At 47.8% G+C, this 12088-nt stretch overlaps 1 protein-coding gene across 1 annotated transcript; it reads left to right on the top strand.

Annotated features, from left to right (window-relative positions):
• inaa (internexin neuronal intermediate filament protein, alpha a) lies at positions 1 to 10317 on the top strand. The gene is made up of 3 exons (XM_078224316.1): positions 1 to 1008; positions 6247 to 6371; positions 9298 to 10317. Exons 1-3 carry the CDS (start codon positions 1 to 3, stop codon positions 9602 to 9604), a joined length of 1440 nt encoding a protein of 479 aa, XP_078080442.1. The 3' UTR covers positions 9605 to 10317.
• The last annotated feature ends 1771 nt before the right edge of the window (positions 10318 to 12088 follow it).

The raw sequence follows: 12088 nt of genomic DNA, 5'->3' as shown, positions 1-12088 counted from the left end.
ATGAACCTCGGGCCGGAGTTCCGCTCCTCCTACCGCCGCCTGTTCGGGGACGGGCCCCGCTCCAACACCCGCTTCAGCAGCTCCGTGTCCGCCTCCTCGTCCCGCGGCTTCAGGTCGCAGTCGGTGCCGCGGGCCGGCGGCCTGGCCCCGGCTCAGTACCGGCGCTCCGCCGACCTGGAGCTGCTGCAGGCCCCGGGCCTCAGCAACGAGTTCCGCATCACCCGCACCAACGAGAAGGAGCAGCTGCAGGGCCTGAATGACCGCTTCGCCCTCTACATCGACAAGGTGCGCGGCCTGGAGCAGCAGAACCGGGTCCTGGAGGCCGAGCTGGGCCTCCTCCGGCAGCGGCAGGCCGAGCCCTCCCGCCTGGCCGAGCTCTACGAGCAGGAGCTGCGGGAGCTGCGGGCCCAGGTGGACGAGCTGAGCTCGGGCCGCTGCCAGGCGCTGCTGGAGCGGGACAGCCTGGAGCAGGAGGTGCGCCAGGTCCGCCAGCGGCTGGAGGAGGAGGCCCGGGCCCGCGAGGAGGCCGAGGCGGCGGGCCGGGTCTGCCAGCGCGATGTGGACGGGGCCAGCCTGGCCCGCCTGGAGCTGGAGAAGAAGCTGGAGTCGCTGCTGGACGAGTTGGCCTTCGTGCGGAAGCTGCACGAGGAGGAGGTGCAGGAGCTGCGGAGCCTGCTGCAGGCCGCACAGCTCTCGGTGGAGGTGGACGTGGCCAAGCCCGAGCTCACCGCCGCGCTGCGGGACATCCGCGCCGAGTACGAGGACCTGGCGGCCCGCAACACGCAGTCGGCCGAGGACTGGTACAAGACCAAGTTCGCCGACATGACGGAGGCGGCGGCCAAGAGCAGCGAGGCTCTGCGGGCCAACCGGGAGGAGCTGAGCGAGTACCGGCGCCAGCTGCAGTCCCGCACCATCGAGGTGGAGGCCGTCCGCGGCACCAACGAGTCCCTGGAGCGGCAGCTCCGGGAGATGGAGGAGCGGCACAGCGCCGAGATCGCCGGCTACCAGGTACCGGGGCTGGGGGCGAGGGAGCGGCAGCTTCAGCACCGCGGACAGCGGCATTACTGTCACATGGATCAGTCGTTAAAGCTGGTGGCTTGTGCTACCAAATAAACCTGTTGGACTTTAACCTGGTGTTAGAGTTCTTACATGGATCAGTAGACAGTGATTGTGTGCTATACACACAGGGCGGCACAGTGATTAGCGCTGCTGCCTCACAGTGCCAGGGACCTGGGGTGGCCCGGTGGCACAGTGATTAGCGCTGCTGCCTCACAGTGCCAGGGACCCGGGGTGACCCGGTGGTTAGCACTGCTGCCTCACAGTGCCAGGGACCCGGGGTGACCCGGTGGTTAGCACTGCTGCCTCACAGTGCCAGGGACCTGGGGTGACCCGGTGGCACAGTGATTAGCGCTGCTGCCTCACGGTGCCAGGGACCTGGGGTGGCCCGGTGGCAGTGGTTAGCACTGCTGCCTTATGGTGCCAGGGATCCGGGTTCCATTCCCGGCTTGGGTCACTGTATGTGTGGCGTCTGCATGTTCTCCCCGTGTCTGCGTGGGTTTCCTCCGGGAGCTCTGGTTTCCTCCCAGTCTGAAAGACGGGACTGGGGACAGGGAGCGGCAACTTCAGCACCGTGGACAGCAGTATTATTGTCACATGTATCAGTATACAGTGATTGTGTGCTATACACATAGGGCAGCACAGTGGTTAGCACTGCTGCGTCACAGCGCCAGGGACTCAGGTTCCATTCCCAGCCTGGGTCACTGTCTGTGTGGAGTCTGCATGTTCTCTCCCCGTGTCTCCGTGGGTTTCCTCCAGGTGCTCCAGTTTCCTTCCACAGTCCGAAAGATGAGGCTGGGGACGGGGAGCAGCAGCTTTCAGCATCGCAGACAGCGGCCCCACAGCCTTTGGTTTATTATTATCACATGGATCAGTATACAGGATAAATTACTGCGGGTGCTGGAAACTGAAACCAAAAGAGAAAATGCTGGAAAATATCAGCAGATCTGGCAACCCTTTGTCAAAGCATCTGGACTTGAAACGTCAGCTCTTTTCTCTCCTTACAGATGCTGCCAGACTTGCTGAGATTTTCCAGCATTTTCTCTTTTGCTATTCGTATACAGTGATTGCATGCTATACAGACAAATGCGATGGCACTGTTGTTAGCGCTGCTGCCTCACAGCGCCAGGGACCAAGGTTCGATTCCTGCCTTGGGTCACTGTCAGTGTGGAGTTTGCACATTCTCCCTGTGTCTGCTTGGGTTTCGTCCAGGTGCTCCGGTTTCCTCCCACAGTCTGAAAGATGTGCTGGTTAGGTGCACTGGCCATGCTAAATTCTCCCTCAGTGTACCTGAACAGGCATCAGAGTGTGGCAACTGGGGGATTTTCACAGTAACTTCATTGCAGTGTTAATGGCACGACTTGACTAATAAATGAACTTTACTAAGCATGCCATTCATAGAGAAGGAAAGGAGAGAGTGCAGAATGTAATGTTACAGTCATAGCTAGGGTGTAGAGAAAGATCAACTTGATGCAAGGTAAGTCCATTCAAAAGTCTGACTGCAGCAGGCAAGAAGCTGTTCTTGAGTCGGTCGGTATGTGACCTCAGACTTTTGTATCTTTTTCCTGATGGAAGAAGGGGTGGGTGGGGTCCCTAATTACACTGGCTGCTTTGCCAAGGCAGCGGGAAGTGTAGACAGAATCAATGGATGGGAGGCTGCTTTGCGTGATGGATTGGGCTACATTCATGACCTTTGTAGTTTCTTGTGGTCTTGGGCAGAATAGGAGCCATACCAAGCTATGATACAACCAGAAAGAATGTTTTCTATGGTGCATATGTAAAAGTTGGTGAGAGTCGTAGCTGACATGCCAAATTTCCTTAGTCTTCTGAGAAAGTAGAGGTGTTGGTGGGCTTTCGTAACTATAGTGTCGGCATGGGGGGGACCAGGACAGGTTGGTGATCTGGACCACCTAAAAACTTGAAGCTTTCGACCTGTTGATGTAGACAGGGACATGTTCTCCTTTACACTTCCTGAAGTCGATGACACACACCTTCGTTTTGTTGATATTGAGGGAGAGATTATTGTCACTGCACCAGTTCACCAGATTCCCGATCTCATTCCTGTACTGTCTTGTTATTGTTTGAGATCTGACCCACTATGGAGGTGTCATCAGCACCTATCCCCTCAACACTGTTTCCATCAAACACTCCCCTGGTGGCACAGTGGAAAGTGCTGCTGTCTCACAGCGCCAGGGACCTGGGTTCAATTCCGGCCTCAGGTCACTGTCTGTGCGGAGTCTGCATGTTCTCCCCATGTCTGCATGGGTTTCCTCCCACAGTCCAAAGATGTGCAGGTTAGATGGATTTTCCCTGCTAAATGTACAGGGATAGGACAGGGGTGTAGGCCTAGCTCTTTTGGCGAGTGGGTGCAGAATTGATGGGCCAAATGGCATCTTCTGCATTGTAGGGATTCTGTGGATATCAGAATATTTTTGGACAGTCTTTGTGACCTGGTCGGGACACGGCTGCTCTACACCATGACAATGATTACAATTAAGTACTTACCAATGAGTGGTTTAGGTTAACTGTGAAATGTGCTGCATAAGAAGTGCAGTTCCCGAAAAAATTTTTTTAAATACTTTTCCAATTCAATCAGATCAAATCCAATTCAGAGTCTCAACAAGTTGAGACATTTCCGATCCAGGCTGACAAGACAGGGCGGGTGACTAAGCCACCCTGTCCTGGGCCTGATCTACATGAGTCAAGCTGATTGGAGAAGGGGGAGGATCCTCCTCCAAGGCTTGAGCTCATTTGCATCTTAGCCAAAAGGCCGAGATGCTGCTTTAAAAATTGCTTCATATGAAACATATGAAGCCTCAGCATAACCTCATGACCTCAACCAAGTGCAGATCCGATACTACACTTGATCTTAGCCAAAAAGGCGAGAAGCAGTTCCCGAGAATAATTCATTTTTAAACAATGTGGGACTTCTGGTGGGGGGACCTGGAGCTTTTAAGATGCTGGTGTGTAATTCAGTTCCTTCTCGCTTCCTGGTCAGCCTGGATTGTGGGCTGCAGTAATGAGTTGCCACCAGCTCACACAAAGGAAAGTATGAATTTTAGAAGATTTGCTTGGTTTACATTGATGAAAATACTTGGAACTTAATTTCAAATAAGTTTTAAGCCACATTTTATTTGGGGTTTAGTGTATTTGGGTAATTGGAACTTGAGATGAATGCAGTCTAAGCTCAGCAGCTAGTTGACAGTCTGGCGCCATGATCTATCTGCTCTTGTATTGTAACATAGAGACACAGAAAATGGAAGCAGGAGGAGGCCATTTGGCCCTTCGAGCCTGCTCCACCATTCATTATGATCATGGCTGATCATTGAATTCAATATTCTGATTTCCCCCTCCCTCCCCCCCACCTTGATCCCTTTAGCCCCAGCAGCTATATCTAATTTCTTCTTGAAATCAGATAATGTTTTGGCCTCAACCACATTCTGTGATAGTGAATTCCACACATTCACCACCCTCTGGGTGAAGAAATGTCTCCTCACCTCAGCTCTAAAATGTTTACCCCTTATCCTTAAACTATGACCCCTAGTTCTGGACTCCCCCACCATCAGGAACATTCTGCATCTACCCTGTCTAACCCTGTTAGAATTTTATACATTTCTGAGATCCCCTCTCACCCTTCTAAAATCCAGTGAATATAATCCTAACCGATTTAGTCTCTCCTCGTATGACAGACCTGCCAACCCAAGAAACAGCTGTAAATTTCTTTGTTCTTTGTTCTTTGTACTTAGAACCATAGAACCGTAGAAAATTACAGCTCAGAAACAGGCCTTTTGGCCCTTCTTGTCTGTGCCGAACCATCTTTTGCCTAGTCCCACTGACCTGCACTTGGAACATATCCCTCCACACCCCTCTCATCCAAAGTTTTTCTTAAATGTTAAAAGTGACCCCGCATTTACCACTTTATCCGGCAGCTCATACCACACTCCCACCACTCTCTGCGTGAAGAAGCCCCCCCTAATATTCGCTTTAAACTTTTCTCCTTTCACCTTTAACCCATGCCCTCTGGGTTTTTTTCTCCCCTAGCCTCAGTGGAAAAAGCCTGCTTGCATTCACTCTATCTATACCCATCAAAATCTTATACACCTCTATCAAATCTCCCCTCATTCTTCTACGCTCCAGGGAATAAAGTCCCAACCTATTAAGAACATAAGAAATAGGAGCAGGAGTAGGCCATCTAGCCCCTCGAGCCTGCCCCGCCATTCAATAAGATCATGGCTGATCTGACGTGGATCAGTACCACTTACCCGCCTGATCCCCATAACCCTTAATTCCCTTACCGATCAGGAATCCATCCATCCGCGCTTTAAACATATTCAGCGAGGTAGCCTCCACCACCTCAGTGGGCAGAGAATTCCAGAGATTCACCACCCTCTGGGAGAAGAAGTTCCTCCTCAACTCTGTCTTAAACCGACCCCCCTTTATTTTGAGGCTGTGTCCTCTAGTTTTAACTATTCAATCTCTCTTTGTAACTCAGCTTCTCAAGTCCCGGCAACATCCTTGTGAACCTTCTCTGCACTCTTTCAACCTTATTTACATCCTTCCTGTAACTAGGTGACCAAAACTGTACACAATACTCCAAATTCGGCCTCACCAATGCCTTATATAACCTTACCATAACACTCCAACTTTTATACTCGATACTCCGATTTATAAAGGCCAATGTACCAAAGGCACTCTTTACGACCCTATCCACCTGTGACGTCACTTTTAGGGAATTCTGTACCTGTATTCCCAGATCCCTCTGTTCAACTGCACTCTTCAGAGTCCTACCATTTACCCTGTACGTTCTACTTTGGTTTGTCCTTCCAATGTGCAATATCTCACACTTGTCTGCGTTAAATTCCATTTGCCATTTTTCAGCCCATTTTTCTAGTTGGTCCAAATCCCTCTGCAAGCTTTGAAAACCTTCCTCACTGTCCACTACACCTCCAATCTTTGTATCATCAGCAAACGTGCTGATCCAATTGACCACATTATCATCCAGATCATTGATATAGATGACAAACAACAGTGGACCCAACACTGATCCCTGCTGCAAAGTCTCATCCAAGTGGGCAAGGTGCCTGGGATGGGTTCATTCAAGTCACTGATCCAAAAGGGAAACATAGATGTTTGTTCGGGAAAGTGATTTAATGAGTGCAATTCAAGACTAATTCTTTCTTACTCCATCAGGACACTATTGCGCAGGTGGAGGATGAGCTGAGGAACACCAAGTCTGAGATGGCGCGACACCTGAGGGAATATCAAGAGCTTCTCAATGTGAAAATGGCCTTGGACATAGAGATTGCTGCTTATCGGTAAGAGTTTGACAGTGCCCGCATCAATAACCTGAACTGTAAAACCTTTGTGCTCTTCTCTAGAGGAGGGAGGTGAGACTCTTCTGTCGTGACCAACCCCTCCTGGAGAGTGGGCGATAATATCACTGACAGTGGTTTCACCATTAGAACAAGAGGTCACAGGTATAGGTTGAGAGGCGGTAGATTTAAAACTGAGATGAGGAGGAACTACCTCTCGCAGAGGGTGGTGAATTTGTGGAACTCGCTGCCCCATAGCGCGGTGGAGTCTGAATCATTGGCTTCAAGAAGGAGATGGATATATTTCTGATTTTATAAAACGGGTTAGAGGGGTACGGAGAACCGGTAGGGAGGTGCATTTGAGACCAAGGCTGGAATTTTACCATCCTGCCTGTCACGGAATTGGAGTGGGCAAGGGATGGATCATGGAAAGGTCCGTTGACTTTGGGTGGGATTTTATGGTTTCGGGACAAGCGAAACCCTGCCCCAAGAAGAGATCGGCCATGATCTGATTGAATGGCAGAGCAGGCTCGAAGGGCTGAATTGCCTACTTCTGCTGCAAGCTTCTATGTTCTCTGTCACTGTTGATGGGAATGGCGTAGCCTATGGCCAGCTGCATGCTGAACTTCAACTAACTCTTTGCAGGATATGGATAACTTGTTCCAAGGATGTGTGTGTCACTCATTTATTGCCCATCATAATTTCCCTTGAGAAGGTTTTTCTTGGAGCCTTTGATTTTGGATCAAAAGAAATTTGACCAGACGAATGTTGTTCTTTTGATTTGTCAGAGATTTGTACATGATCTGGAGCTACTGAGAGTGAAGATTGTGAACCATTAGCAGCCTTACTGAACGGTGCACACTTGATACCATGTTGCCCCAATGCCTGTCTGACCAGCTGCCCCAGAGTGTACTGAGATTAATGCTGGATTCTGACAGCTGAGTGATTTGTGTCATTGTCAATTCTCTGATTGCTGCTTCTAAATTTGGCCACTCTCTCGGCATAATTGAAAGTGAAGCTGAGTGAAAACTGGAGGCCAGTAATGAGCTCAGCTGTACTTTGATAGTCGTCTTTCCCCAGTTAATTAGTTAAAATGATTAAAATCCCATAGCTTCAGAGATTGGATTTGTTCACTTCAGAAAACATGGGGTTGTGCGGCTAAACAATTCCTTTCCTCTAATCTTGGAGGGATGTGGGGTACTTAGGAGCTAACTAGTTTTTGCTATCTTATCCAAGTGACCATTCATCAGTGAGGATCCTGAATGTTGTCTGCCTCTTTCACTAAATGACAAACTGAAGTCTGCCCTTGGCTGATGTTGGCAAAATCACTGGATTGTGACCAGAAGTGACAGTCTGGCAATTCTATATCGATGAGATGGATATGGAACCAAGTACCACCAGAGTTGACTGCCATGACCATTCTGTGACCCAAAGTTACAGCCTGAATCGGGCACGGGGTATTGGGTGTTACCCACACTGCTGGCTCTCGGGCACCGGCTCCTTCATCGTTAAGGAGAATTTGAGTGAAATTGTTTGATTCAGAAAATGGTCTCTTGGAGCAGGGTTAATGAAGCTTTCTGCATTATCTGGTGAGGTCAGCTGCCTGCATTAATGTTGGGTCACAGATGAGACACATGGTCCAGGCTGTACCACCTCACTATTCTGCATAGGACCAGAAACACAATATTTAGCTTCAGAAACCTGTTTCATCATTTGGTAAGATCAATACTGATCTGTGACTGATTCCATCCAACTACCTTTGCCCCAAATCGCGTAATACCTTTGGTTAACAAAAATTAATAAATTTGTGTTAAAATTAGCATTAGATAATAGCATAGCAAAATTAGCATCAGCATTGAGCTTTTGCTGCACCCTAGCTATAACTGTAACACTACATTCTACACTCTCCTTTCCTTCTCTGTGTATGGTATGCTTTGTCTGTATACTGCGTAAGAAACATTACTTTTCACTGTGTACTAATACATGTGACAGTAATAAATCAAATCAAATTTAGCATAGATGTGTTTCTGGAACTTGACCACTCTTTGCATCAAAGCTTTTGCTAATTTCACTCCTTGACAGGTTTGGCATTAATTTTTTGACTCTAGTCTGAAACTCCCAGCCAGTGGAAATAGCTGAGTGCAATTTGCAAAATCTGTCTCCTGGAACCAAGTTAATTGGTCAGGGAAGGAGGGACATCTGTCAGCAGCCATGAATTAAGATGACTAATTTGTGTTTTCTGATTAATTAAGTTGGGGATGTGGCTGTCTGTTGCGGGACCAATGCCTGGGTTCCAGTCAGTATCAGATTGGAATAGAACTGTTCAGTGGAAAAAAACAAAATGCTGGAAAAGCTCAGCAGGTCTGCCCGCATCTGTGGAGAGAGAGAGAGACAGTTAATGTTCTGAATCCATAGAACTCTTTGGAACTGGAGAGGAAGGAATGTGATGGATTATATACTGTATGAGGGGATGGAGCAGTTGGTAGGGAATAGGTCAGTGAAAGGTGGGAGTTAGGAAAGATTACATTAACTCTACTTCACTCTACAAATGCTGCCAGACCTGCTGAGTTTATCCAGCACTTTATATTTTTATTTCAGGTTTCCAACATTTCCAGTATTTTGCTTTTAACTGTTCAGTGAGTTTGGAAATGCTGTTCATTGGTGGGGCAGCTAAGTGTCAGAATAACAAAATACCAAGTGTAGCTGATTCATATTTAGTCAACTAAGGTCGTTAAGTGATGGTGGCTAAAGAGGCGCTGTTTAATGGAGGATTAGGCTTGGGAGAGAAGCAGTCGCAAACCAAAAACTCATCCTATTCGCTTGCCCCACTAGTTGTGGCAGTGGGTCAGTCAGTGTTGGAGGGCCGGAGGATTGTGGAAGCTTGCTGAAGCTGCCTTGTTTAACATTGGCTATTTCTTTTCTTTAACAGAAAGTTGCTGGAAGGTGAAGAAACCAGGCTCAGCAGCAGTATTATCAACCTGCCACCTCCCAGCATCACCCCAGCAATATCCATCCCATTCCAGCCCCGATTCTCCACTCTGAACACCTCCACCATCGTCACCTCCAAGAAAGAGCAGAAGGATGGTGGACCAAAAGTGACATCCAAATCCTCCAAGCAAAAAACAGAGGCTTATGAGGAGATCATTGAAGAAACCATTGTGTCAACCAAGAAGGTTGAGAAAGAAGAGCAGAACACAAGTGGCCTGAAAACAGAATTTGCCAATCCTCCAAAATAAGTCGTGATGTTTGTCCTCTTCCCTCCACCTGAGGTAGATGGAAGGTCAATTAAGCTGATGGCAGAATTCCTTAGCAGAGCCTCTGAAATGGTGTTCTATCTGTAAGGTCCACTCACTCCCAAAACCTGGTGTCTGAACCACAGTCTAGTGAGCTTTATTGGTCCAGTATTTCACTGAAACATCAGATGCCTCATTCCTATGATGTGATTTGGGGCAGGAGGATTGAAGTTGGCTCGTTCCTAAAGGGCCAAGGGTAGAGGTAATAGCAGCCCCCAGTGAGGGATCCCAGACACTGAGTGTTCCCCTCCCATTAAACAAGCACAGAAGAATTGCTGTCATCAAGTTGACCTGTCCTGAGTGTAGTTAATTCTGTCAGTGTTGTCTAGAAATTAGCTGCATGTGTCCCAGTGTCTGCATGTCCCTCACTGCTCATCATGACAGATTCTCAACTTCCATTGGACATTGTTCTCACAAAGAATCATTTTCATGAGTCCAGCAACTGTCCAGATGGAGCCTGTCACTGAGACGCTGTCTCAGGAAGCAGAATGAAATATTAGAATGTGTTTGTGTAAATGTGAATTTTAAAGGGTGGAGGGTCACACTGCCGACTCTCATTAGGAAACAGTTTCACATACATTCCACTGTCTAGATTTGTGTAAATAAACCAAAAACTTAACCCAATTTTGTCTGTCTTGTTCTCTTATGGTTTTGAAAGTTTCTGTATTTTGAACACCAGCATTGGATACAAGAAACTCAGCTTGTGGTCAGTTATCGTTCAGCAGCAGGAAGCCGGTAAATGTCTCAAATTCCAATATTCCTTTCACTTCAATCCAATTCAAGGAAACAAAGACCAAAATTATCCACTAATTACTGGATATTGACAGAACTTACATTTATCTAGGTCCTAGTTTGGATTTCCCAATTGTAACTGAGTTGTGAATGCAGAGGATAAAAGATTGAAGACAAATGTAGGTCCCTTACAATCAGAAACAGGGCAATTTATAATGGGGAACAGAGAAATAGCTGACCAACTAAATACATACATTGGTTCTGTCTTCACAAAGGAGGACACAAAATATGCCAGTAATATTGGGGAACACGGTTTAGTGAGAGAGAGGAACTGAAGGAAATCAGTCTTAGTAGAGAAATGGTTTTTGGGAAATTGATGGAATTGAAGACTGATAAATCCCCAGGGCCTGATAATCTACATCCCAGAGTACTTAAGGAAGTAGCCGGAGAAATAGTGGATGTATTGGTGGTCATCTTCCAGGGTTCTATAGACTTTGGAACAGTTTCTACAGATTGGAGGGTACCTAATGTTAACCCCACTATTTAAAGGAGGTTGAGAGAAAACAGAATTATAGACAAGTCTGGTATTGGTAGTGGGGAAAATTCTAGAATCCACTATCCAAGATTTTATAGCCAAACATGGAAAATAGTGGCAAGATGTGACAGAGTCAGCACGGATTTATGAAAGGGAAATCGCGCTTGACAAATCTGGAATTCTTTGAGGATGTAACTCAGAGGGAAGGGGAGTCAGTGAATGTGGTTTATTTGGACTTTCAGAAGACTGGTGACAGGATTTTTGGGGTAAGATTTAATTTAAAGTACTTTTTGGCGGGTGTTATTTATTTATTTATTTATTTTTAAATTTTGGCACGAAACCAGCAGTGGCCGCGGGGTTTACTGGGAGGGTCAAAAGTTGTATAAAAGTCAGTTAGTTGGGGGGATAGTCCTCTTTGTTGCTTTGGAGAAAGGCAGAGGTGTGACTGGTGACAGGATTTTTGGGGTAAGATTTAACTTAAAGTACTTTTTCGCGGGTGTTATTTATTTATTTAATTATTTTTACATTTTGGCGCGAAACCGGCAGTGGCCGTGGGGTTTACTGGGAAGGGTCTTTTGAGTTTTTTTTAGTGCACGGGAGGTTTAAAAGGCAGGCCCCACTATCTAACGGGCAGCGTTGGGAGCGGGCAGAGGAGTGAGAGGCAGCTGAGTGAGAACTGAGGGGCTTTGGCTCATCGAGCTTAGGCAGAAAGGGCGAGCAGGGGTGAGTTTCTTACTTTTTAAAAATTTATAATTTACTTTTCTCTGTGTACCTCGGAAGAAAGGGTGAAATATGAGTGTTAAGCCAGTGTGTTGCTCGCAGTGCAGTATGTGGGAGGTCCTGGAGGCACCTGGCCTCCCGGACATCCACATCTGTGAGGGGTGTGTTGAACTGCGGTTCCTGAGGGCCCGTGTTAGGGAGCTGGAACTGCAGCTTGACGATCTTAGGCGGGTGAGGGAGAATGAGGAGGTGATAGACAAGAGCTATCATCAGGTGGTCACACCAGGGCCACGGGAGGAGGCCAAGTGGGTGACAGCCAGGAAGGGTAAAACACGGGTGATTGAGAGCACCCCGGTGGAAGTGTCCCTACATAACAAGTACTCCTGTCTGAGTACTGTTGGGGGGGACAGCCCATCTGGGGGAAGCAGCAGTGGCCGTGT

This window comes from Mustelus asterias, chromosome 11 (genome assembly GCF_964213995.1).
Source record: "Mustelus asterias chromosome 11, sMusAst1.hap1.1, whole genome shotgun sequence".
Lineage (NCBI taxonomy): Eukaryota > Metazoa > Chordata > Chondrichthyes > Carcharhiniformes > Triakidae > Mustelus > Mustelus asterias.
The sequence above is the reverse complement of the archived record's forward strand: the minus strand, read 5'-3'. Positions and strand labels throughout refer to the sequence as shown.